At 55.1% G+C, this 26,315-nt stretch overlaps 2 protein-coding genes and 1 long non-coding RNA gene across 3 annotated transcripts in view; 1 reads left to right on the plus strand and 2 right to left on the minus strand.

Moving 5' to 3' along the window:
• Positions 1-739: 739 nt before the first annotated feature.
• LOC123586658 (homeobox protein CDX-1) lies at positions 740-4,517 on the minus strand. Its single transcript, XM_045455849.1, has 2 exons — positions 4,422-4,517; positions 740-1,259 (listed from the first exon to the last, which is right to left on the minus strand). Exons 1-2 carry the CDS (start codon positions 4,486-4,488, stop codon positions 781-783), a joined length of 546 nt encoding a protein of 181 aa, XP_045311805.1. The 5' UTR covers positions 4,489-4,517; the 3' UTR covers positions 740-780.
• Positions 4,518-11,563: 7,046 nt separating this feature from the next.
• Positions 11,564-13,062, minus strand: LOC123586659. Its single transcript, XR_006706881.1, has 2 exons — positions 12,860-13,062; positions 11,564-12,024 (listed from the first exon to the last, which is right to left on the minus strand). It is a non-coding gene; the product is annotated as an uncharacterized LOC123586659 (long non-coding RNA).
• Positions 13,063-13,138: 76 nt separating this feature from the next.
• Positions 13,139-26,315, plus strand: part of LOC123585396 (maestro heat-like repeat family member 5) — a 64,737-nt gene continuing 51,560 nt past the window's right edge. The window contains 3 exon segments of the mRNA XM_045453506.1: positions 13,139-13,293; positions 24,201-24,382; positions 25,608-25,753. Of these exon segments, the coding sequence (XP_045309462.1) occupies positions 13,214-13,293; positions 24,201-24,382; positions 25,608-25,753 (408 nt within the window). The 5' untranslated portion in view covers positions 13,139-13,213.

The raw sequence follows: 26,315 nt of genomic DNA on the forward strand, positions 1-26,315 counted from the left end.
GTCTGGGCCCCCGTGCTGTGGCTGCGCCCAGCTAACAGCCGGCCCGCAGTAGACAGGCCTCTGCCAGGGCTTGTCACCCACACAGGGACATGCCCCTGGGATGGAGGCCGGCTCACCAGTGGTTGCTCTGGCTCCCAAGAGGCACTGGGGGGCATAGTAAGAGGCACCCCCTCTGCCCAGAGCCAACAGGGGAGGACAACAGGGGTGCAGCAGTGGGGACTATGCCCCCAACCTTCTTGTTTTGGCTTCCCTCGGGCCTCTCCCCCACCCGCTCTGTACTCTCTCCACTGCTGGGGGGGTGGGGCTTTCTCTCTGCCCTGCTAACCTGCTGCCCTTCCCCTCTCCCAGCTCCCCAGAAGCCGCTCTGTCTTGGAAAACGGAAACACGGCTGAACTGAACGTCGGATATATGGGGAACCAGATCCCAGATGCTACTTGGGACAGCCAGGACCTCGGTGTCCTGATCTGTGGGATGGGCACGCTACTCCCCACCACGGGGCCAGGGCTAGGATCCCAGAGTGTAGGCACTGTGAGTGGAGGGCCGGCCGCCAACATCGCCATCCCAGGTCCTGTCACTTAGCCTGCCCGGATGCCATCTCGATCTCACTCCTTCACTCACTCCCCTGGAGACCCATGTGGCTCCCCAGCAACATGGCTAACCAAGCCTGGCCTGGGGGCAGGGCCCAGCCCCTCGTCCTGCTCCGGGGGTCCAGACTGTGTGTCCAGCAAAGAGCGTGGGCTGGTGAAGCAGAGAAACTCTTTATTGGCCTGGGGGCACGGCCTAGCCCAGCCTGGGGGCGCCGCCAGGGGTGCCAGGGGTGCCGGGCTCGAGCCCCGCGGGCCCCGGGAAGGTGGCGCCGGGCCCAGGCGGGAGCAGCATCAGGCCCGGCCGGGGCGCGCCCGCGCTGGCGTAGCTCAGGGCCAGGCGCTCCAGGCGCCGCTTGCGCACCGCAGCCTGGGCCGTGGCGTGCAGGGGCCGCAGCAGCGCAGGGGGCGGCGCGCCCGGGCCTCGCAGCAGGAAGTCGAAGCCCGCGCGGTCGTGCGGGTCGTAGAAGAGCGGCCCGCGGGCCGGGTCGGGCCCGGGAGGCCAGGCGAACGGGAAGGGCAGCGTGAAGTCCTCGGTGAGCACACGGATGGCGAAGTCGTCCTCCTTGCCCAGCGCACGGTAGGCGCGCCCGATGCCGCGGAAGTGTGCTGCCCAGAGCTGCGCGTCCCCGCCGTAGATGTCCGGGAAGGGGGGCTCCGGGGCCGCGGCGGGACCTGCGGGGCCGCGGCCGCGGGAGCGACAGAGGGCAAGTGGCCACGTGTGCGGGCGAGGAGAGAGCGAGGGACCCCGAGAACCTGCCTGGGGGAGAGGAGGGCCTGGAGGGCAGAGGTGGGGTCCCGGGACTGACACGGGAGGTGTGAGACAAATCCCCGAGGGGACAGCGCCCGGACGGCTAGGAGGGCAGAAAGGCACCGAAGGGTGCAGACAAGAGAAGGCCACTCAATACTGCTTGGGCGGAACCTTCCAGGCAGGGAGGAGCCTGGGGAGTTTGGCAGGGCCTCCTGAACGGGCTCCGGAGGCTGGGCTTGGCTCACAGACTGCAGCGGATGGGGCAGGGGGTGATGTGGTCACTCCCAGTGCAGAGTGGACTGTGGGAGCCCAGCCTGGAGGTCGGATCTGGGCCCGGTGAGGACAAAGTAAGGACACTGACAGCAGAAGCACTTAGCTGGGAGGAAACAGAGGGGCAAATGCCAGACCTTGCAGATGGAGGTGGGGAGGAGCTGGGGGTGACAGCCGATTCCCAGCCTGACACTGTGACCCTGGATCCAGGGGGACGAGCAGCCCCAGGGGATGGAGGGATCAGGTTGGAAGGTGAAATGGTTCTCTGTCTGTTGGAAACCCTCTGCTGGGAGCACAACTTTCCTGGGCTTCAGTTTCCCCTTCTAAAAATTGGGAACAATCAAACCTGTTGTGCCACCCTCACAAATGAGATGGCATTGATGAACCTACGGTGACACTTATGGTGTCACTGGACAGTGACTTCCTAGCTCAGCCCCAGAGATGCCCCAGAGCCACCAGCACCCGGTGATAGTGGGAGTGGGCCTGGGCTGTGGGCGAGGCCAGAGGGGGACCCAAGTGGTCAGCACCGCGGACAGCTCCCGGGCCGGTGGGGGGGGGGGGGGGCCTCCCACCGCCCCTTCTGAAAGGTAAGTGTCTCAGCCCCCCAGCCGGCCTCCCGGGCAGACTTCTTGGGAGAGCCGCTGGGGTTCAGTGCCAGTGGCTGTGGGGTGTTGCTGTGAGTCGGGGTGAGAAACAGCTGCAGGGGAGGGGGGAGTTGGGACGCAGCCCCTTGGAGAGGAGAGGGGAGGGCCCTGGCACACACAAATGGATGCCACTCTCTGACTGGCACTTGGCCCGGTAAGCCTGGTTGTTGCGTGTGAACAGGTGAGGTGGTAAGGGCAGCAGCAAGGGGACCATGTGGCGGCCAGGGCAGCCATGCAGGCGAGGGGCTGTGCCCGCCCAGAGCAGCGGTGGGAAGTGCTCAGGCCGCAAATGTGGCTTGAGAAAGGAAGGGCAGGGTTTGCTGATGGAGACAGTGGCGGGGGGGGGGGGGGGAGGCGAGGCGAGAAAGGGGGAACACGCCGGGCCCAAGCAACCAGAGGAAAGGAGGTGAGGTGGGGTGACTAAGAGAGGAGCAGTTTGGGGCAAGGGGCCCCGTTTGGGGCAGCTGGTTGCCTTTGGACGGGCCAGGAAGAAGAGGAGGGGAGGACAGTTGGCTTTGAGTCTGGAGTCGGGGCAGGGGCTCCAGGCTGGAGCTAGACACCTGGGATATGGAGCTGGGGCAGAGAGTGGGAAAGAATAAGGGCCTGGGGCCCCCTCCTGTCAGCAGGGCCAGGGAGAGGAGGAAGGGCAGGCAGTGGTGCGGGAGGAAATGCGTGGGGCTCCAGAGGGCAAGGAGGAGGGGAGCTCCTGAGCCCAGAGCTGCCAACGACGGGTCCCATCAGATGAGGTCTCAGAGCTTCCCCCGGAGTCTGGCAGCGTGGAGGTCACGGTTGACCTTGAGCAGAGCTCCTTAATGAAGGGCGGGTTCCAGTGGGCTCGTGAGGAAAGACTAGGAAGCAGCAAGTATGAGGAGTCTTGCTATAAACAGGGATCAGAGAAATAGGGCGATAGCTGAAAGGGACATGGGGCCAAGAGATAGGATACGACAGCAAGCTTTTACGTTGCTGGAAAGATCTAGCAAGGAGAGAAGATGTCACGCTACTGGAGAGGAAGGGTGGGGGTGGCCGTGAGTAGGCAGGAACGTTGGCCTTGTCGGGAGCAGGAATGGGGCGTCACAGGAGCCTATGGGGCAGACAGAACCGTGGACACAGGTGCAGGTGGGCCGGTGCCCGTGGTGCTGGGGACCCGTAGGAGTCCTCTTCCCATGGCTTTGGGTTCTTGAAAGAGGGAGCAGGGCCAGCAGCTGAGTGTGAGGAGGAAGGGGGGAGGTGGGGGCCTGGAGCGAGGGAGACATGGACAGAGGGAGGAGTGCAATGTGAAGACCAAGGCCCCTTAGGCTCACAGTCAGGAATTTGAAGAGCATTAGTGGTTGAGTTTATCCCCAGCTCGGCTCAGCTGTATGGGTGCAGGCGGGGCGGGGGCGGGGAGTTGGGGGTTTGCCAGGCTGGTACAATAAAACAACAGAGGGCCCAGGGAAGGGGGTGTGTGTGCGGGTGTGACAATCACGGCAGAGCTGGATGAGCAGAGGAAGGGAGGGAGGGAGGCAGGGCAGGTGGGAGGAGGAAGAATGTGCTGGAAACAGTGGACAGCAGCTCGCCCCTCAGCTCCCGAGATTCCTGGGAAGGGGGTCAGGGCCAGGCTGCAGTTTGGATGCTGGCAAGGTCAAGGGCATGACCAGGGCAAAGGTGGGTGTGGGGGAAAGGGGACAAGTGCTCGAGGGGAGTCTGGGGAACCGAGAGGCCAGGGTGAGGGAAGGAATCACCAAAGCGATGGCCACAGAGATGAAGAGAGGGTCAGGGCCGGAGTCCAGAATTCAAGGGGGCAGATGACTGCCCTCTCCAGTAGGGGTAGGAGGTGTGTACCCCTGAGGAGTGGGGGTCCAGCACTGGGGTTTTAAGAAGGCGGGGGTGGGTCAGAGAATGATCTGGAAGGGGCCCTGAAGAGTGAGGAGAACCCTGGCCCACCTCCAGGCTCAGGGGTCCAAGGGTGGCAGGACCCCTGGGAGGGCTGCAGGGCAGCGGTCCTAGAGGAAGAAGGGTCTGTTAAGGGTGAGGTCAGTGCCCCCACTCTGACCCTGTCCTTCTGTGTGACCTTGGCAGAGCCCCCACCCAGGAAGAGGGGGTGGGATGGCTGCTTCCTCTCCCACGTTCTCAGAGCCCCAAATGCCAGGGACACCCCTTTTCTTCCAACCTTCCCCCCGCCATGTGACTCACCTGGAGGAGCTACAGGAGGAGGGGCCAGACCAGCCGGGCTGGGGTCCCCGGAATGAGGGGAAGCCATGCCCGCAACCTGGGGGTCAGGCTCGTTTACCTGGCGGTCAGGCTCGTTTACCTGGCTGCCCAGGACACCAGGGGAGGGGCCTTCTGAGGGGAAGAGAACCTTGCATTTAAAGGGGCCCCACCTGAAAGTGGGCTGGGGCTAGGAGGGAGAAGGGTCAAGGAGGGTTGGCGGCCCCCTCCCCCTACACCCCTGCGGCTCACCCCTTCCTGCTCAGGAACAATCCAACCCCGCCCTGGCACTCAGACACCTCTCAGCCCCTCCCAACCAACCCACCCGGCTCAGGGCCCCCACGCCCCTTCTACCCCTGTTGCACAGTGCAGCCTGCTGTCCACGGCCCCCACCCTGCATGCTCCCGGGCCACAGAGGCCGTAATCCAGCCGGGACGAGCCTGGCCAGCCCGCAGGCAGCCGGCGAGTATTCCCAGGGTCCAAGGGCTTGTGGATCAGTGGCAGCTCCAGCATCCCCCCTGAAATGGGTCCAACCAGGCCCCTGGCCTCAAGGGACCTGATGAGTTCAAGTTCCCTCAAAATGGACCCAAGCACTGGTAGGGGAGTGGGGACATGAGCCATCATAGGGCAGGTAGCCCGTGACACGTGCATGGTGTATGCGGAGGGCCTCGGGCCCGCCTCACGGCCCCCTCCCCCCTGCTCTTGGAAGGTTCACCCTGGGGATGCGTCACCCCCAGCGCTGAGGCCGTTCTCAGGGACACCGGAAAGCGCCAGACCCCCAGCCTCAGACCGTCACGTGAGCAGGAAATGAACTCTGTCGGCACTGAATGTTGCACGTGCCAAGGCCCGTGTGTCATAATGCTCAGCCCACTGTTGGAAGAGCACAGCGACAGGGGGAGGAAAGGGGGTCTTCTGGAAACCTGGCCCCTTGGCCACTCTCAGGTTCGTTCCTGCATCTCCACACCTCCGCACCACCCTCCTCTACAAACCCATCCTTCAGGCCCTCGCTCACACTGCCTCATATGGGAAGCCCTCTCTGCCTGTTCCATACGCCTCAGAGCCCCCCAAGGCCCGGCTGGCCCTCCCTCTGGAGGTCACCGGGGACTCTCCCTTCCTTGCTTAGAGACCTTGGGCCCAGCACCACCCTCCGGCCCAGGAAGGTGCATGAGTGAGAGGTTGGGGAGGCCACGGTTGCCTCGGCGAGTGCCTGTTCCGTCTCGTCGCCTCCTGGGAGCCCCCCCCCCCCGCCGCCAGCGGGCCTGGACACCTCCTCTGGCCCACAGCCCTGGCGAGGTCAGCCCAGCCCCAGCGGGAGGGCCTTGAGCCCCCCTCCCCCAAATGAACTGCACCTCACTGGTTGCCACCACTCTCAGAAAAGCAGCTGAGGAGGGGGCAGGGCGGGGACGGGGTTCAGGAGCGGAAGCAGGCCTCGCTCACCGCAGGCTGGGCCAACCACATTACCTCCCTGGGCCTCAGTTTCCCCATCTGTAAGACAGGCTGAAACCGCCTGCCTGCACGTCAGTGAAGAGTTAGGGTGCGGCACAGGAGGGGGTATAATGTGGCAAAGCAGGAACGCGACTGGTCACAAAGAACTGCCCCCTCCCTGAGGACCGGCTTCCTGACCGCCTCGTGACAGGATCGCGGGGTTGAAGCACCTCCAGTCTGTCAGCCGATGGCACTGAGGCTGGAACCCTCTCCAGATCTTTCCTGCAAGCCCTCGTGTGCGTGTGCCACTCACTAACGTAAAATGACAGAGAACTGCCCGTACTCCTCCAGCCGGCAGGAGTCGGAATCACGCAGTTCCGCCCCGGGTACCCTCCAGTGTGGGCCCAGAGCACAGCCGGCCCCCCCGACGGTGGCTCAGTGCCAGGACGCCCCATCACGTGTTTCCGGGGCCTAGGCCCTGAGTGCCCCTGCGGGGTCCTGAGGAGCAGCGACCGGGTGCCCGGTCGGCCCCCACACGGCACAGTACTCTCCTCGGGCACACCCTGCCTCCCGCCTGCCAGCGCCTCCTGAGCCCCCCTCCAGGCCAGGCCCTGCTGGACAGGGCGGCTGAGGGCCTGGCGCTCACGGCACCCGTGGGGCAGGAGCACAGCCGGTCGTAGGCCTCCGAGTCCGCGCTGGGCGAGTGGGTGCCCGGACGTCACTCGACAGGTCACGTTTCCCATCATCCTGTGCTCCAGCCACTGGGGCCACTGAACGCCGGCTCTCAGGCAGACGGCGGTTCTGGCTGGCGGCTCAGCCATCCGTCTCCCGGGGTTAGTACAAGAGAAACAGATACGTTGCTGTTGACGTTCTCATTGTGCGGACCTTCACGGGTCGCCTCTGTGGGCCAGGACCCCACGGTGTACTAGTCAGGGTGACATGTGAGCCGTGGTAACAAAGAGCCCCCGACACAGCAGTTTCGATGAGACGGAGCGTCATGTCCCAGGCCTGCAGACAGCTCAGCTCCACAGGGCGCCCCCCACCCCCGCGGACCCCCCCCCCGGCCGTGGCTGCGCCCCCTCGGTGGTGTCCCTGGGAGGGACGTCACACCCCATCGTGTCCCAGCCAAGGGAGAGGGTGAGGGGCAGTCCAGGGCTCCAGCCTCCTTGTGAGAACGGGAGGGGAAACTGCCCTCGGTTCTCTCATTCCAGGGTGAGACTTAGTCACGCGGCCCCTCCTGGCCGCAGGAGAGGCTGGGAAATGTCGTCCTCACCTGAGCCGTCGGGTGCCAGCATTTGGAGTGACAGCGTCCAGTTTGCCACAATAATTAAGACAAGACCGGGTGTGTCTTAGCTGGGGCTTCCCAGAAGCACCCTGTATTCCTTCCGAGGCCCATTCTAACAAGTTGCCCCCAGACAGTGTCACTGGGACGGAATCAACGTGTCCTCAGAGCCGCGCTCCCTCCAAAGGCTCCAGGAGAGAATCTGTTCCTCGCCTCTCCCAGCTTTGCAGGGGAGGGGGGGGTTGCTTCTGGCATTCCCTGTTTGTGGCCACGTCACCCCAATCTCTGCTCTGTGGTCCTGCGGCTTCCTCTTCTTTCTGTGTATCTAAACCCCCTCTGCCTCTCTCTTAGAAGGATTCGTGCGATTGCACTTAGGGACCACCCAGAAAATCTGGGATAATCTCCCCATCTGAAGATCTCTAACTGGATCACAGCCACAGAGTCCTGTTCTGCTGTATAAGATAACAATTTCCGGTTCCAGGGATTTGAGCGTTGACATCTTTGGGGAAGGGGTGGGGGGCGTTATTCAGCCTGCCACTGGACGTTAAGGCAAATGATTTGAGGACGCGAGGTCACTTGAGACGCAATCCCAGGGCACACTGGAGGGGATGGAAGGAGGCTGATCGGGCACGTTATCAGGCGAGTGGTTCTCTCGGGGAGCCGCCAAGGCTCGATCCCACCAGCTGATGACCTGGCACCTGCAGCCAGTGGCCACAGAGCCCCTCAAAGAAGATAGGCTGGGACTGACACACAGAAATAGTGAGTGCCCAGGTGATGTGGGAGGGGAAACAGCCATCTGCAGTCCCCGCCTTCAGGAAGCTTGCAGTCTAGTTGGAGAGACAGATAAAAGACACGGTAAGTCAATAAATAAAGAGAATTATCAATTATGATAAGGCTAGAGAAGGAAATTGTCAGGGAGCTGGGGCGGGGGCAGGAGGTGTGGGGACACCCTGTGTACTATTCTGTGGACAGAGAGAGTCTCTTGGGGGAAATAACATTGAAGCTGAGGGTAAGGGCAGTATAGCACGTGAAGGGAGAGGAGAGAGAGTCTGAGAAACCCTTTGCCTAGGCAAAGGCCCTGTGGCAGGAAAGACACAATGTTTGAGGAACAAGAAATAGTCCAGGAGGCCATGGGGCTGGTGAGCCATGAGCTCACCAGAGAAGGGAGAGAACCAAGGAGACTGGCAAGACCAATAGGGACTCTCGGTCCCTTCTCCAGCTGAGAGTCACGGCCCACACGTTCCTTCCCCCACCACCTGGACCACCTCCCTTCTCAGCAGACCCCCCCCAACTGCTGTCTCCCCATCACTAGAGATGGAGATGCCCGCCTCCTTGTGGAGGGGCCGGCCAGGGGGCCAGGCAGAGAGAGAAACACGGGAGAGGCCCCGGGGTGGGGAGAGCCGAGGGGGAGGGGTGAGCAGGTCTTGCTGACCTTCCCGGTGTGGCTCGAACTCCCACATAATCCCCTCTTGTCTCCGCCACTGCCTCTGAGTTATTTTTAAAATCTCATTTTCAGAAAGTGGAGGAGAAAACCCTTCTCTGTTTTTTCTGTGGAAGATTCAGAGAGGAGTCTGGAAAGAGGAACGGACCCTGGAGGACGGGGGAGGGGGGGGGCGGGTGTCCTGGGTCGTGCACCCGCAGGGACCCAGGGTGTCTGCGGACCCTGGGCCGTCTCCGTCACATGCACCAGAGACAGGGAGCAGGACCCCTCCTGGGGCAGCCTCCACCAAGCATATCTGGCGCTTTCACCCATGTGATGGGCACCTATCCCGGGCTGGAGCTCGGCAGGGACACAGGGTCCCTGGGGACCCTCCTGGGGCAGAGGGTCTAGCGAGAGACCATGGCTAGGAACCCACAGGGGGATCCCCAGGACTAGGAGGCTGGGGAGAGACACGAGCCTGTCCAGGGCCATCAGCAAAAGGCGTTGGGAGCAGTGACAGGTGATGGGGGACAGGAAGGGTCCCAGCAGGCGGAGGGCTGCATGTGTGGGCAGAGCAGAGTGGGCCTGGTGTGGTGGCAGCACCAACTGACCCCAGAGACCAGGGTCCACAGGAGCCTGTGGGTGGGTCCTCTCACTGGCACCCACAGGAGGCTCAGCGAGGGGGTAACTCCCTGATCCAAGAAATGCTGGGGCCAGAATTGGATGCACAGGGTCCAAGGCCCAGAGGAAGGGAAGCCTGGAGTCCCAGCCTGCACTTGAGGCCATTGGAGGCCGGGCTCGCTAGGCTCCGTGGGTTTAAACATCATGGGAGGAGTTCCAAGGCTCAGATGGGGCCATTATGCTCCTGGGGGAGGGTCCTCTGCAGAGAAACTTGTCTGCCTGGCACCTTCTGTCAACACCCCCGCCTCGCAGAGGGGCCCAGCATGAGCTGGCACTCCAAGAGTTGATGTTGAAGCAACCTGAGCAGGGAGGATGAATGCTATGGGAGCCCAGGGAAAGCAGGGGTGGCCTCACAGAGGAGGTGACCTGGGCTGGGGTCTCTGAGGGCAAATAGGAGAGTGCAAGGAGTTTCTTTAGGAAAGCAGGTGTGTGGTGGGGAGGGATTGGGCGTTAAAGAAAAAAAAAATATTCATGACACTTGTTGAAGACCCTGATTTATTCTAGGGAGCACTATCACAGCAGGTGCAGGGACCCGGGCGCTGGGGTTGCGCGTGGGAGGGGAAGACTGTTTCCATCAGAATGAAGCAGGGGCCGTGGGACGTCCAGGCACCAGCGGCTATGGGTCGGCGGATGGACAGGAGGAGACGTGCGGGGCAGAGGCGTTCAGGCTGAACCCACCTGCCAGGATTCTGGCTGAAGCCAGGCCAGGTGGTCAGACCTCCACTGGAGAGGTGGGGGTGGGGGGCAGGATGAGGAAACCGGTCAGATGTGGAGGGCGGCCAGATGTCGGCAGCGGAGGATGGGAGCTCCCTGCTGAAACTGGAGGGCGCAGGAGGGCGCAGATGGGCCCAGGAGAAGGTTCTGGAGCCTGATCAAGCAGAGAATCTTGTCAAGGGCATTCCAGGGGCCAGGGGAGGGCACTGCACTAAGCCTCAGAGGCGGACCTGGCTGCAGCTGGGAGCAGGGAGGAGGTGGGAGGAGGGGCCTGGGTAGCAGAGCAGGGGCTGGGCTGCTGGCCCCGGGTGGGCCCCAGCAGAAGTGGAGCTGGAGGGAGCCTGTCCAGGGGCGTGGGGGTGGGAGAGAGCTGACGCTCTCCCACAGCCGCCGGGCCCCCGGTGGGTAGCACCCCTAGGTTGCCCAGCGGCCTGGAATGCCACGGTCCCCTCCCCAGACGCCTTCTGCGCTGGGAGAGCTGCGGGGACGCTGCCTGAGGCCTGCCTGGGCCCGCAGCGCCACCTGCCGGCCGCGTGGGGAGGCACAGGCGGGCGCCTCTTGGGGCCTGCTCCGTACTGTCCACAGGCCTCATCCGCACCCCCAGCTGGAGCTCCGTGGGGGTGGGGGGGGCCCCGTGGTTGAACTCGGCTCCACCACTGCCTGCTGGGTGACCTCCAGCCAGGTTCTCACCCTCTCTGAGCTTCATCCCAATCCAGGGGCGTGAGCACGCCCAGCTATGAAAAGCAGGCAGCAGGCTGGGAGCCCACATCCAGCCGCGGCGCTGCTCCCTAATTCCTGGCAGGTTCCAGGGGACACAGGCACATGGCACGGCCCAGCCAGCGGCACTGGACCCGTGACATCTTGCCGTATTCACGGTGAGGGGTGAGGGGAGACGGACAAGGGTCAGATCTCAGCAGGTGACCATCCCTGTGTCCCCTGGGGCCGAGGTCCAGCCACAGAGGCTCAACTTCTGCCATCTGCCCCGATGTGACACTTGAATTCCCCAGACATCCAGCCTCCCCCAAACCCTGCAGAGGCGGGAGTGCGCGACCTCTGAAGCAGCTCCTTCAGCTTACCTGGGCCGGACTTGCCAGAAAGTTCTCCCTCGGAAACGAGTTTGCAGAAAACCTGCCTCAGCAGGTTGGCCGGGGGCAACTTAGTCTACAGTGTTGCAGGAACCCAAAAGGCCCACTGGGGCCTTGGGAAGGTCAAGGCCAGAACCTGCAAAGCCCCCAGGGCTCGTACCCTCCTCTGTCCCTTCCCTTCTGCCAGGACCCCTGAGCGGGGGATGGGCGGCCCTAAGGGGGCCCCCACTCCCAATCCCGAGGTCTCACTCTTGGCCCCAATTCCAAGTTCCCGAGTGGAGGGGAGACTGGTCGGGCCATCTTGCCCAATCAGCCTGGCAAATATCTAAAAAGGAGCTCTCCAAAGGGCCCTGCCCGTGGCATCGTTGGTGTCCATGGAGAAAGTATCCCCCCACCCCGCGGCTGATGGTGGCAGTGTTCACGGAGTCGCTCAGGTGCTTGGTGGCTCACGGTAGCTAGGCCCGTAGCTGTAGATCACCCCTAGGGCACAGTGAGATCTGGTCCAGTGACCAGGAAGTGATGAGTTTGGGGTATTTATTACCTGTTGTTCATAAAATGCATTTAATTGTGAGCTGCTGTGGCTGTATTCAACAACCAACTCCCGAAATTGCTGCGTATTTAGGAACAGTCATGCAAGCCGTTTTGGGGGTGGCTGGGGCACATCCCCGGCCAAGGCCACCAGCCACAAAGCTGCCCGGGACACAGCCCCGGGGCCTGTGGAGGACACTTCTCCCAGACGGGGCTCTTACAAACACCCAGTCTGGCAGCTTCGCAGAATCGGGCTCAGCAGGGCCCCTCGGTCACGAAGGAGTTTACAGGCCTGGTTCTCAGCGGTCCGCTTCAGGGTGCTGGGGGGGAGGAACTCGAGCTCAGGGCTCCAGGTAAACCCGGATACGTGCCGACCTTTTCCATTTCAGACCGACCCGAGGCGCAGCTTCCTGTCTGGGCCTCGGAGGGAACCCCGGCTCCCAGGTCCTGGGCCTGCGGGAAGGTTTAAGGCTCCAGGTGACATAGAAGGGTGCCGGGGACCCGGTGAGGCCCCGATAAACGTAGCACGCTCCCTCTTCACCTGGCCCCTGCCGGCCGGTTTCCTCCCTCCACCTGGTGGGGACCCAAACACCCGGCCCACAGGACCCCAGTTAGACCTGGGGATGCCGCCCCCAAAGCCCAGCCTCCGTGCCGCGGGGGCACCTGTCCCGCACCAGGCACCTCTCACAGAAAAGCAGTCTGAACGTCAGAGCCAGCTGGGGGAGGGTGGGCATTGTCGCCCTGTTTGAAAGCAGTCACGGCCTCAGAGAAGGGAGTTTGAACCCCAGGGGCCAGTGCTGAGGCCCCCGTGGCCTCAGGGGTGAGCCCTGGCTGGCTGTCGTCTCTGAGACTCCCCGGCAGGGCCCTCGTCCCGGCACAGACTGTTCCCAGAATGCAGGGGCTGAGTGCACAGTGTGGCTTCAAGGACCCCTTGAGGGAGATGGTTATGGGGGTGCAGGTCGCTGGCCCAACAGCAGGTCCTGGCCCACAAGAGCCCCTTACCCCTGCAGCGTCCTGGCTCTTAGCCCTCCACTCACCAGCCCCACCCGCAGGGCCTCCAACAGCCGGATATGGTGACAAGGGGCCATGCTGGGTGTCCCCGGCCAGCCTTCTGGACCACGCTTGCCCTGCAGCCTTGCGACTGGACTGTGGCCCAGTGTGATGGGCGGTCACGAAGAACCCTAATTCTGCCACGTTTCCCCAGTGCAGAGCATGGGTGACTTATCTATTGCTGTGTAACTAATGACCCCAAAACTTAGGGGCTTACAACACACATTCACTATCTCACCAGTGTCTCGGGTCAGGAATCCAGGATTAGCTGGCTCTTCGGTCTCAGGGTTCCTCACAAGCCGAGGTGTCAGCCAGGGCGGGCTCCGTGGATCTTACAGGGGACAGTTCAGGACCAGAGACAGAAGGGCTGAGCCCAAGGCCACACCAGGAGCACAGATGCACACACATGCACATGCCGTGCCCAAGCGCTGGCCCTGGGAAAGTGCCTTGAGCACTGGAGCCATTGTGACCTCAGGGGTGAGGTCAGGGCTGGCTGGGGTGGGGAGGGGGTACCCAGAGATAAGGCTGCCCCGCTGGGCATGAGGACAGAGCTGGAAGCTGGGCCTGTGGGTTCTCCAAACTGCACCCCAACATGGACGAGCAGAATTCGGAAAAGTCACACAGCCACGCCTCGGCCGATAGGACGTCATCAGCCGTGTCCCAGAACCCCAGGTCAGCGCAGCACCAGGCTGGGACATGTAGGAGGGGACGTGTCCCCAGAAGGGACACCCTGTGTCCTGCTTCCCCGCAGGTGCCCCGGCCCCTCCATCTTTCGGGACAGTGCCTCCCTGCAGGGCAGCAAGGGGCACCCTGGGGGGCATCTGGCGCTGAGCCCCAGGCCTTGAGCCAAGAAAAGAGGGGTCCCTACAGCCAGGAGCAGCCGGGGAGAGGGTAGGATTGGGACTGAGCCCCCCTGGCAGCTCCTGACTTGGTGGAGAGGAGGATGGGAGGGGGGATATTGGATCCAAGTGCTGGCTTTGCCATCGCCCTGCGGGGTGGTGGTTGACAGCTTGTGGGGACCAGAGGTGTGGCTGGAAGCATGTCACTGTCCCCGTCCACACGTGCCTGCTGCATGAGTGAACGCAGGGACCGACGGACTGTCCACATGCTTCCCTGAGCCTTGGCTTCTTATCCACACAGTGGACGGTGGTACAACGGCCAGTGTCCGGGCAAAGACAAGGCGCGTCCTAGGGAAGGCTCCTCCCGGCCTCCAGGCGGGTGCTCCGGGGCGGCTCCACCTCCCGTGCCCGGGGCCCAGCGGGCTCCCTCCCCTGCCTCCCCAGACCCCGGGGTGCACTCCTTGGGGGCCCTGGGCGCCCAGACCATCCCTGGGCACGTTCCCGAGCAGGAGTCCTGCGTGCGATGTCCGTGGTGGGGAGCTGTTCCAGAAGGAGCAGCTTTGTGCTTGTTTGGAACTCACTTATTTTTGTGTGCGCGCAGTCGTTTCCACGTGTGTGTTGTCAGGCCTGTCTTCTCCTCTGCCGCATCTTGGATCACTTCTAAGGCGAGAAAACGCTCCCCTCTGCAGCTGTTTGCCTGACTACACTTCTGTCGCCTTCTGTATTTAAAAATATATTCCACTTTGGCCGTCACAGGGCTAGGATGCCGTTTCAGGGCAAGATACGGGCCAAATGCTTATGGGTGACACTGAGCCGTCCAGGTGCGGAGGGGCTCCGGGGACTCCAGCCCTTCGTGAGACGCCCCCAGAGGTGGCAGCAGCCGGCCTCGGTCTGAAAGGCCGCACTTTCTGGGAGTGGCAGGGAAGCGGCTGGTTTTCTAGCCGGTGGTAGGAAGAAGAGGTCCTCCAGGAAGGTTCAAGTGTGCGCTGAGCTCCGCTGGCCATGGTCCCCAGGCTGCAGGCTTCAGGCTCGGGCTGGGTCTGAACCAGTGTCGTCCTGCAGAGGCTGCATGTGCGGGGACAGGTCACTGAACCTCTCTGTGTCTCGGCACCTCGTGGGGTTGGCATAGGCGGACAGCACGGACGTGATGGGGGTGGGGGGGCGGAGGGGCAGAGGTGAGGTGACCAGGGGGCGCCCACCCCTCCCCAGCAGGACGTCACGTGCAGCGGGGCGGGTGGCCATCCCCCCAGAATGATTCACTTATCCACCACTCCGTCCTTCGGCTACCCCACACCCTCGCACCAGGCACCTGTCGGACACCTGCACCCCAGCGGTCTCCCTGTCCCCAGCCGGCACGGCACCCGGCTTCCTGTCCGCCCGTCGCCTCTCCCCCAGGACACAAGCTGTCCAAGGGAAGGGGTTTCCGTGTGTCCTGTTCAGACGAACCCCCAGGCCCTGCCGCATCTCCTGGTATGCAGTAAGCACGTAATAAATCCTCCCTGAAGGAACAAGGCCGCCCCCGGGGAGGGCTCGGGAACCGTGAAGGTGGCCAGCCACTGCAGGCCGAGGGCCTCACCCCGTCTCTGTCCCCGGCACCTCGGAAAACGCTTTCATCCTGAGGATGGGCTGGCTGCGTCCCGTGTCACCCACACTCCGACATGCAGAAATGCAACATCTCTGGCAGCCCCAGGAGTGTCCCCTGCGTGGCCACCTGGCTCCCAGAGGCAGATGGCGGGGCGGGGGCATGGCTATGGGGTGGAGTGACCATGAATGCCCTCTGGGAAGGTGGCTGGAGGAGGCCGGGCTGCTGGGAACAGCCCCAGGAGGACGGGAGGAGGAGGAAGCCACTGTCTGGGGAAGGCCCTCCCGGCAGCCCGCCCTTGGACTCAGCCTCTCATTCATTCGTTCAGTGGACCTTCAAGGACAGCCTTCCCTGGGACATGCTGGGGACCCAAGAATGGCCAGCGCATCCCCAGGGACACTGGGGAAGGGGAAGGGCCAGAGGCTAGTCAGCAGTAAGGGAGGCACCCCCACCCCAGGATGCTCTCCGCAAGCCAAGAAAGCTGAAGGGGGGCATCTGTGCCTTGCTCTGAAGGGGACAGGAGAGAGGAGGAGAAGGAAGGAGGCAGGAAGGACGCATGCTCCGGGCAATGGGCCCAGGGTCCTGGGGAGCTGGGGGCTGTCACAGGGCTTCTCCAGAAATCTGGATGGGCCTGACCACAAATATTACTGAGAACCTGTTGAGGTACCAGGCCCTGCTCCACGCGTTAGGGGATAGACTTGGAGACAAGACGTAAAGATCCGTGCCCTGGTGGCTACATTCCCGTGGGGGAAACAGTCAATACACCACCCGTGTAATACAGTAAATTATATACTGTTACAAGGTTAAAAGTGACTGGAAGAAAGTTGAGAGGGTAGGGGGTAGAGAGGGCAGGGTGAGGGGTACATTGCAATTTTAAATAAGTTCATCAAGGAGGTAACAACTGAGCTGGGACTCAAGGGAGGTGAGAAACTGACCCAAGCAGCTATCTGGAGGAAGGATGTTCCCCAGCCTGAAGGGACGGCCAGTGTAAAGGTCCTGGGGTAGAAACGTGCCTGGTGGTTTAAGGAGCAGCGGGAGCTCACTGTGACCGGGGTGGAGTAAACCAGAAAGAAATGAGATGGGAGAGGGGGCGAAATCATTTTTGTTCTTAGAGATCTTGCTTTCTTTTTTATTGCGCTATAATTCATGCACAGTAAGATTCACCGTCCTCAGTGGGTCGCTTTGCAAGTTTTGACAAAGTCACACAGACGTGAAACCACCACCACAAGCAAGAGAGGAAACAGCTTTTTCTCCCCAGAATCCACCATGCCCCTTAGGCAGTCAAGCCTCCTCCAGCTTCCCATCCCCGGAAACCACTAAGCTGTTTTCTGTTTAGTTGGACCTTCTTCAGGAAGTCATAAGAAGGGGGCAATACAGTGCGCAGGTCTCAGGAGCCGGTCCCTGTCACATGGCATGATGCAGTCAAGAGCCACCCGTGTTGTTTCTCAGCAATTCATTCCTTTTTATGGCTGGTGAGTTTTTCTGCGGATGTAATACAGTTTCTTTAGGCACTCACCAGGCAGAGAACGTGCATTTCTTCTGGCTGGGGCTATTACAGGTAGCGCCGTGAGAAACACTCGTGTACAGCTTTTGTGTGAAAGGGAGTTGTTATTTTATCGGAGTGAATGCCTAGGAGTGGGGCGGCAGAGTGCGCGGGGAACCTCCTAAGAAAACACCAAGCCCCTCTCTCCACACGGCCGTGCAGTTTTGCGTCCTCACCAGCACTGCACGAAAGGGCCAGTTACCCCCCAACCTCACCAGCACTTGGTATTTTCAGGCCTTTTTCCCCCAATCTTAGCCATTCGAGTAGACGTGTAGCAATATTCCCCTTTGACTTGTTTCCCTCATGAGGAATGACGTCCAGCACCTGTCATGTGGATCTCCTTGGGTGGGGTGTCTATTCAGATCTTTTGTCTGTATTTCATCAGATGGCTTGCGCTGGGGTTTGAGTTTCTGTTTCGTGAGTGATGTGTATGTAGTCCAGATATGGATCTTTATCGGATACGTGATTTGCAAATATTCCCCCCAAATCCACGGCTTCCCTTTTCGGTTTTTTCTAGATGTCTTTCAAAATGCAGAAGTTCTTACTTTGGACGACATCCAATTTAACGTTCATTTTTTTTTTTTTTTCTTCTATGGATGGTGCTTTTGGAGACACACCTAAGAAATCTTTGTCCAGCCCAAGATCACAAAGCTTTTCTCCTGTATTTTTCTGCTAGAAGTTTGGAACTCTGGATTTTACTTTTAGGTCTATGATCTAGAGTTCATTTTCGTACACAGTGTGAAGTATAGGGTGGGGCCCATTTTTTGCATGTGTATATCCAATCATTGCACACCATGTGTCGAATACACTTCTTAACTGAATTACTTTTGCGCCTTTATCAAAAATCAGTTGGCTTTGTACGTGTGAGTCTTTTTCTGGCCTCTGTTTTGCATTGACTATTTAGATAAATTTAGACAAAATTGCATCTTCACGGTATTGAGTCTGCTTTTTGGGTTTTTTTTTTTTTTTAATGTTTTTATTTATTTTTGAGACAGAGAGAGACAGAGCATGAGCAGGGGAGGGGCAGAGAGAGGGGGAGACACAGAATCCGGAGCGGGCTCCAGGCTCTGAGCTGTCAGCACAGAGCCCGACGCGGGGCTCAAACCCATGAACCCCGAGATCATGACCTGAGCCAAAGTCAGTCGCTGGACTGACTGAGCCACCCAGGCGCACCCGCCCCCCCATTGAGTCTTCTGATCCATGAAGATGGTGTATCTCTCCACTTATTAAAGTCTTCTTGGGGCGCCTGGGTGGCACAGTCGGTTAAGCGTCCGACTTCAGCCAGGTCACGATCTCGCGGTCCGTGAGTTCGAGCCCCGCATCAGGCTCTGGGCTGATGGCTCGGAGCCTGGAGCCTGTTTCCCATTCTGTGTCTCCCTCTCTCTCTGCCCCTCCCCGGTTCATGCTCTGTCTCTCTCTGTCCCAAAAATAAATAAACGTTGGAAAAAAAATAAATAAAGTCTTCTTGATTTCTTTTATTGTTATTTTATATTTTACAGCCCACAGGCCTTGCAATTATTTGTTACCTAAATATCTCATGTCTTTAATGCTGCTATATATGGTAACTTTTTTTTAACTTTATTTATTTACTTAGAGAGAGAGAGAGAGAGAGATAATGAAAATGAGTGGGGGAGGGACAGAAAGAGAGAGTGAGAGAGAGAATTCCAAGTAGGCTCCACCCTGCCAGGGAAGAGCCCTATGAGGGGCTCGATCCCATGAACTGTGAGACCCTGACTTGAGCCAAGATCAGGAGTCAGACACTGAACCAACTGAGCTACCTATATAGCACCTTTTTGGTTTCAATTCCCAACTGCTTATTGCTAGTATAGAGAAATATGGCTGATTTTTGTACACTGACTTTATTTTTGCAAATTTCCTAAAGCCCCAGGTCAGTTTGGGTAGTTTTTTTATAGAGTCTTTGGAATTTTCTAATTAGGTGATAAGATCCTCTATATGTAGAGATCATATTTTTCTTCCTGTGCAGTCTGTACACTCTTCATTTCTTTTCTTACCTGTTTGTATGGACTGAGCCCTCAGTACCCTGTCAAATAGAAGTGGTAAGAACAGACACCCTTTCCTCATTCCCAATTATGTGGGGAAAACATTCAGTCTTTCACCATTAAGTATGACATTAACTATAGGATTTGTGTAGGTATTCTTTATTGGGTTGAGGAAGTTCCTTTAATTCCTATTTTTATTGGGAATGGATGTTGAATTTTCTCAAATGCTTTCTCTGCTTCTGTTGAGATGATAATATGGTTTTCTCCTTTCATCTACCAATATTGAGAGTTACATTGATTTTCAAATGTTCAACAAGCTTTGCATGCCCAGGATAAGACCCACTTGGTCATGGTAGATGAATGAGCATGTCCATATAGTTTGGATTCTTACATGAAGAAAGTTTGCAGGGCCTTTATTCGGTTTGGGTATCGGGATATTAAGGCTCACCTCACTGAATGAGTTAAGAAGTATTCTCTCATCTTTCATTTTCTGAAAGAGTTTTATAGTATTGGTATCATTTCTTCCCTAAATGCTTGGTAGAGTTTAAGAGTAAAGCCATCGGGCCTAAAGTTTTCCTTGTGGGAGAACGTTCAACTACAAATTCAATGTTTATAATAGATGGGCTATTTTGGTTATTTAGTTCTTCTTGATTGAGCTTTGGCATTTAGTCCTTTTATGATGAAGGAATTCATCCATTTCATCTGGGTTGTCAAATTTATTGGCATGAAGTTGTTCATAATATTCCCTCGTTGTCCTTTTAATGTCTGTAGGATCTCTAATGGTGTATCTGTTCTTAATCTTGATATTAATAATTTGTGTCTTCTTTCTTTTTGCCCTAATAAAGCCTGCTGGAGGTTTATCAGATGTATTCACTCCTCTTTTCCAAGAGCCAGCTTTTGGTTTTACTGATTTTCTCTATTGCCTTTCTGTTTTCTACTTCATTGATTTCTGCTCTTTTATTATTTTCTTTCTTTGGGTTTAATCTTCCCTTTTTTTCCCTAGTTTTTTAGGGGGAAACTTAGGTCACTGATTTCAGACCCCTATTCTTCTCTAATACTATAAATTTTCATGATGTAAATTTCCCTCAAAGTACTGCTTTAGCTGCACCCCATGCATTTTTATATGTTGTGTTTTCACTTTCATTCAGTTCAAAGTAGTTTTTACTTTGTTTCAGTTTCTTCTTGACCTAAGCAGTATTTACAATTGTTACTTAGTTTCAAAATACTTGGGAATTTCCCATACATCTTTCTGCTATTGATTTCTAATTTAATTTTATTGTGGCCAAAGAGTATGCTTTGTTTGATCTGAATCCTTCTAAACTTATTGAGACTATTTTATGGCCCAGAATATGATCTATCTTGGTAGGTGTTCCACATGCACTCGAAAAGAATACTTGTTCTTCTGCTTTTAGATGGAGAGTTTTGTAAATGCCAATTAGATCACATTAGCTAAGAGTATTGTCCAACTCTTTTATATCTTTAATGATTTTCTGTCTTCTTGCTCTATCAATTATTGACAGAGGGATGGTGAAATCTTCAACTATGATTCTATTATCCTTCAACTATTTCTCCTTTCAGTTCTATCTCTTTTGCTTTATGTATTCTGATGTTCTGTTATTAGGTGCATGAACAATTAAAATTGCCAAGTCAGGGGCTTCTGGGTGGCGCAGTCGGTTAAGCGTCTGACTTCAGCCAGGTCACGATCTCGCGGTCCGTGAGTTTGAGCCCCGCGTCGGGCTCTGGGCTGATGGCTCAGAGCCTGGAGCCTGTTTCCGATTCTGTGTCTCCCTCTCTCTCTGCCCCTCCCCGGTTCATGCTCTGTCTCTCTCTGTCCCAAAAATAAATAAACGTTGAAAAAAAAATAAAAAAAAATAAAATAAAATTGCCAAGTCATGTTGATGAACAACCCCTTTGTCATTATGAACTGATTCTTTTATTTTCTTTTTTTTTTTTTATTTGAGAGAGGGAGAGAGAGTGAGAGCGAGAGCGCATGTGCATGAGCAGGGTAGGGGCAGAGGGAGAGAGAGAATGTCAAGCAAGTTCCAAGCTCAGCATCCAGCCCAATGTAGGGCTGGATCCCATGACCTTAGAATCATGACCTGAGCTAAAATCAAGAGTCAGATGCTTAACCGACAGAGCCAGCCAGGTGCCCCTGAGGTGATTCTCTTTATCCATGGCTATATTATTATATACTTTAAAATATACTGTGTCTGATATTAATATAGCCACTCCAGTTTTATTCAGATTATTATTAGTGTGGTTTCTCTTTTTCCATCCTTTATTTTTCATTGATTTGTGTCTATTATATTTCAAGTGTATTTCTTATAGGCAGCATATACTTGGGTCTTGATTTTTTATTCAACTTGACAGTCTCCGCTATTTGATTTAGATATTTAAACCATTTGTATTTAATGTGATTATTGATATTATTTCATTTTAGTCTACTGTCTCGCAATTTGTTTTTGCTTTGTTTCTTCTCTTCTTTGCTCTATTTTTCCTCTTCTGCCTTCATTTGCATTAACTGAGTATTTTTTATGATTCCATTCTATGTCTTTTGTTGGCTTATTACTACATATATTTTGGTTTACTCTCTCTTTGATTTTTTAGTGATTGCTTTCGTGCTTATAGTTTACAATTTTACAATATCTCAGTCTACCTTTAAGTGATAATGTGCCACTCAGCGTATAAGAATCTTACAACATTTTATTTCCATTTCCCTCTCCTGGCCTTTATGGTATTGTTGACATATATTTTACTTCTACATTTGTTATAGGCCCCACAAGGCATTATTTTTACTTTGAACTTGAACAATAAGAAAGAATATTTTATACTCACTTACATATTTACTCTTTCCGCTTTTTTTTTGGTCCATATTTCCATCTGGTATTATTTTCCTTCTGTCTGAAAGACATCCTCAAACATTTCTTATGGCACAGGTCTGCTAGTTATAAATTCTTTCAGTTTTAGTGCATATGATAAAGGCTTGGTTTTACCATCCATTGTTAAAATGTTTTTCTCTGACTAGCTTGCCAGGTTTGTTTCTCTTAGTGCTTTGAAATGTTGTTCCATGTCTCCTGGCTTGCGTTGTTTCTGACTAGAACCACACTCTTGCTCGTATCTTTGTACCTTTGCATATAACACATCCTTTTTATCTGGCTTTCTTTCTTAAGATTTTCTCTTAGCATTGGTTTTAGGCAATTATATTTCAATGCCATTTGGTATGGTTTTCTTTATGTTTGTTTCAGTTGAGGTTCATTGTGTTTTCTGGATCTGTGGGATTTTTAGTTTTTATTAATTTGGAAACTTCAGATATTATTTCTTCAAATACTGTTTTCTGTCTCCCTTTCTTCTCCTATGAGGACTCACGTTACACACACACGCCATGGCTTTTGAGGTTGTTCTACAATTCACTGAAGCTCTGTTCCATTTTTTCCAGTCTTTTTTTCTATTTCTGTTTCATTTTTAGATAGTTGCTGGTGCAGTGTCTTCAAGTTCACTACTCTTTGTTTCTACTGTGTCTAATCTGCTATTAAACTCATCCAGTGTATTCTTAACCTCAAACGTTGTATTCTTCATCTTGCTTATGTTTTCCATATCTCTCCTTAGCATGCTTATGTGTTAATCTACCATGTTGAACATGTGTAATATCGTTACGATAACATTTGATGTCCTTGTCTACTAATTCTATCATTTGTGTCATTTCTGTGTTGCTTTTGGTAAGTTAACTTTTTTCTCCTACTTAGGGGTCATACTTTCTTGCTGCCATGCATGCCTGGTAGTTTTTTATTCAATGTCAGGCATTGTGAGCTTTACCTTGTTGGGTGCTGGATATTTCTGTGCTTTTCAAATGTTCCTGAGTTTTGTTCTGTAACACAATTCATTTAAAAACAATTTGGTCTTTTTGAGGCTTGCTTTTAAGCTTTGTTAGGCAGCACCAAAGCATTCTTGTCTAAGGATGATTGTTTTTTCCTTCATTACCAAGATAATACCACTTGGAGTACCCTGCCCGGTACCCTATGAATTACGAAGTTTTCCACTGTGGCTGTTAAAAAAAAAAAAAGGAATAATTCTCAGCCTGTGTGAGCTCTGAGGAGTGTTTCTTCTGCTCCTGTTGGGTGGCCCTTTTCCCACATGCACTAACCAGCACTCAGAGGCAGACTTGGGTGGGGGGGAGTCTTCAAACCTCCAGTGCTCACTTTCTCTCACTGTGCAGTTGTCTCCTAGTACTCTTCCCTGCAAACACAAGCCACTTTGGCCTCCCCAAACCTCTACCTCCATTTTCTCCACTTGAGTGTCCCACAGAGCTTCCTGGGCACCCTCATTCTGCAAATCAGAAACTTCCAGACAGCAAGTTGTGACGATTTGGGGGCCGACCCTGCAGATTTTCCACCTCTCTGGGATACTTATCTTGCACTTCTTGTTGCCTAATGTCTGATATTAGTGGGTTTGTATATGTTTTTCCAATTTTTGAGTTGTTCAAGGCAGGAGGGGGAATCTGGTTTCTGTTGCTCTATCTTGAAGGGAAGTACGGGTGTCGTCTTTACCATCTTCAGGACTTTGAGCTTTTTGCTGAGTGCAATGGGGAACCACAAGAGGGTTTTGAGCTACATGATCTGATATACATTTCTCACATAGTAGAATAAATTAATGGGTACATGTTAAGAGATGAACACCTTCTAATATATCATATAATGTACCCTTTGAATTTGTTGACAGTCTGTTGTCTTGCTCACTGTTACATCCTCAGTGGGTAGAAAGAACGTGATTTGCTTGTGGTCGGTATTTGGGAACCAGGAACTGAGAGTGAAGGAAAAATGGGATCCCAGAGCAGGTGGAGCAGAGACCCACTCCTGCCATGAGGGTCCAAGAGGAAGTCGTGAGACAAACAGCTTGCGCACCACCCCCAAAATGAAGGATACCTCCTTTTTTGGCCCCTCTGGCAATGAGCACAATCTGAGGGAATCCTGTCCCCACATTTGCAAAAGGAGAGAAGGGGAAAAGGAAGTAGGAAGGAACCAGCTTCAAGGGGTCGATGTCCTTCCTTGCCCATGCCACACGTTTTTTCTCAGTATCTCTGTCATGCAAACATAATTGTTCTCAAGCACCAGGAGACGGGGGGGGGGGGGGGGGAGGTCTGGAGCACAGACGGTGTTGTAGTCCAGCACACCCATCTTCATGGCTCCTGTTCCTACCTGCCCTGTAGCCCTTGGACCCCCACCAAAGACCCCCTCAGTGATATCTGGGTAGCCAGGACAGTCTTGTGTGTGACCCTGAGAAGACTGGCTCCCCCAAGTCAGTGCAAGAGCTAGAGTTGGGGATGCCATACCCTGAGCCCTCCAGGTCCTGTCAGTCACATCTGTGCCACCAGCACTTGCTGGGAAGTCAGGCCTCTCCAGACCCACAGTAAATGCTGCCTACTTAACAGCATCCCTGAGGCTTTCAGACCCTTTCCCTACTCCCAGGGTTTAGCCAACCCATTGAACAAAAGGTAGACACATACAACGATGTTGCCAAGCCTGATCCTGACCAACATGGCTCTCAGTGTCTACTGGACTTGCATTCATGAATGCACATGAGGATGCCTACATACATCCTGGACCTCTTTTCCATTTCAGAACGTCCTCCCATGTCTCCAAATCCATGAAGGAGTTGTCTTACCTGAAGGTACCTCAGGACCCTTCCTGCAAAGACAGACAGGGACACCCAACCACCATCATTCTCTGCAAGTCACAGAGCAGCCAGGTTGCCATGGGGCCCAAGGAGCACAACATGTTCATGGAAGAAACCTACAGTGCAGGTGATCACCAGCCCTGGGACTCCAGCAGGGCAGGAGATGGGGTGGTCAGGTTCCAGCAGACCCTATCATGTTCCTGCACCAAAAATGCTAGGGATGAGGGCCAGAGGGAATCCACCCACCCGGGGACCTTGGGGGTGTCAAGGATCTTGTGGACATAGTGAGACCTTCAGGAGAGAGCTCTACACACCCTCCTTGGCCTCTTCATGCCTCCTCAAGCTCCATCCTAAGCCCAAAACTTCCCTCCCTCACACCTCACCTTCCATTTTTCTCCCACACCGTTGCACACCTTAGGACCTCAGCTTAGGCCTGATCCTTTCACAAGAATGCTTCTCCCTTCATTCAAAGGGTAACATGACTTCATCATTCTAGGCAAAGTTAAATTGCCACCTCCTCCAAGTGGCCAGTCCTGAATGTCCCTCCGTCTTTTTGGGGATGTATTATCCCTGCCCTCTCTGTGTGCCCAGGGACTTTAATACAACTACAGAACCAGAGTCCACTGATATTGAGTAGGGTTCCCATGGGCTGGGGACTCCTTCAGAACTGAGCTGGGTCCTGACTCCTCTTTGAGCCCACACACACAGTCCTACGACCACACAGAGTGAACAGCATTGAATGTTGAATGACAACATGGAAGGTGAGGGAGTTAAGGGATGAATAGATGGAGGGGTGGAGGGGTGGGTGGGTGGATGGGTGATGGGTGGATGGATAAACTTATGAATGGATTAGTGGGTAGACAGGTGGATAGATGAATTTGTGATCAGATGGGTGATGGATGGATAGAAGGATATATTTACTAATGCATGGACTGGTAGGTGAGTGTAAAGATGGACAGACAGGTGGATGAATTGATGGACAAATAGGCATATGCATGAATGTGTGGGTGGATGGACAGATGAATTGATGGACAGGTAGATGATAGATGAATGGATAAGTGGATGGATGAAAAAGTGGTTGAATCAATGAATGGATGGAAATATGCATGGGTGTATAAGGGTGTGAAAACCTGCCTGTCTTCCTGCTTCTTATCCTATCTCAAACTCCAGGAGGACTCTTTGGACAGTCAAGAGGCCCAGGAATTCCCAATATGTTCAGTTCTTCAGTCTTCATTTTCAAGTCACTCTTTCCCATTCCCAGCCCTACCACTTCCCTGCCTATGCATCCCAGCTAGCACAGTGTAACCTTCCCACAGCCTATCCACCCTCACACCTTTTTCCATCTCCTTTAGCCATTTGCTTCAAGATGCTCCAGGACCTGAATGGTTCAGACCCTCACGGCCTGAAGTACATCATTAAGAAGATCAAGAACATGGCTCACGAGGCCCCCAACCTGGTGCTGGAAACTATCCATGACTACTTTGTGAACAACCCAGAGGTGGGAGCTGCTTGAGCCATTGGAGGGAATGCATGGAAGCAGAGGGAGGGCTGGACCCCAAGTCAGGTTCAAATCTTGGCTCTTTGGTACAGCTGCTTGATTTGGGGCAAGTCAGTCTCCTCATATGTCTAATGGGTTAAGCAGGGAGGGAAGAAGGTGAACCATGTGTTGACCACCCTCAGAATAGTCTCATGATATAGATATCATGACCCCCATAGATGAGGAAACAGGCTTAGGAAAGGAAAGTGATTTGCCTAAAGTCACAGAGAAATTAAGTAGCAGAGATGGATGAATGGATGGATGGATGGATGGATGGGCGGATGGATGGGTGGGCGGATGGATGGGTGGATGGGTGGATGGATGGTTGGATGGATGGATGGTTGGATGGATGGATGGTTGGCTGGATGGATGGGTGGATGGATGGCTGGCTGGCTGGATGGATGGATGGATGGATGGGTTGATAGATGGGTGGATGGGTAGATGGATGGTTGGATGGATGGATGGTTGGCTGGATGGATGGTTGGCTGGCTGTATGGTTGGACGGATGGATGGATGGATGGAT

This window comes from Leopardus geoffroyi, chromosome C3, assembly GCF_018350155.1.
Source record: "Leopardus geoffroyi isolate Oge1 chromosome C3, O.geoffroyi_Oge1_pat1.0, whole genome shotgun sequence".
NCBI lineage: Eukaryota > Metazoa > Chordata > Mammalia > Carnivora > Felidae > Leopardus > Leopardus geoffroyi.

Excerpts from the sequence above, each read along its gene's own strand:
- LOC123586658 (XM_045455849.1), bottom strand. The coding sequence starts at position 4,488 with ATGGCTTCCCCTCATTCCGGGGACCCCAGCCCGGCTGGTCTGGCCCCT. Across the intron at positions 1,260-4,421 it reads TCCTCCTGTAGCTCCTCCAG|GTCCCGCCGCGGCCCCGGAG; the intron begins GTGAGTCACATG and ends GCGGCCCCGCAG.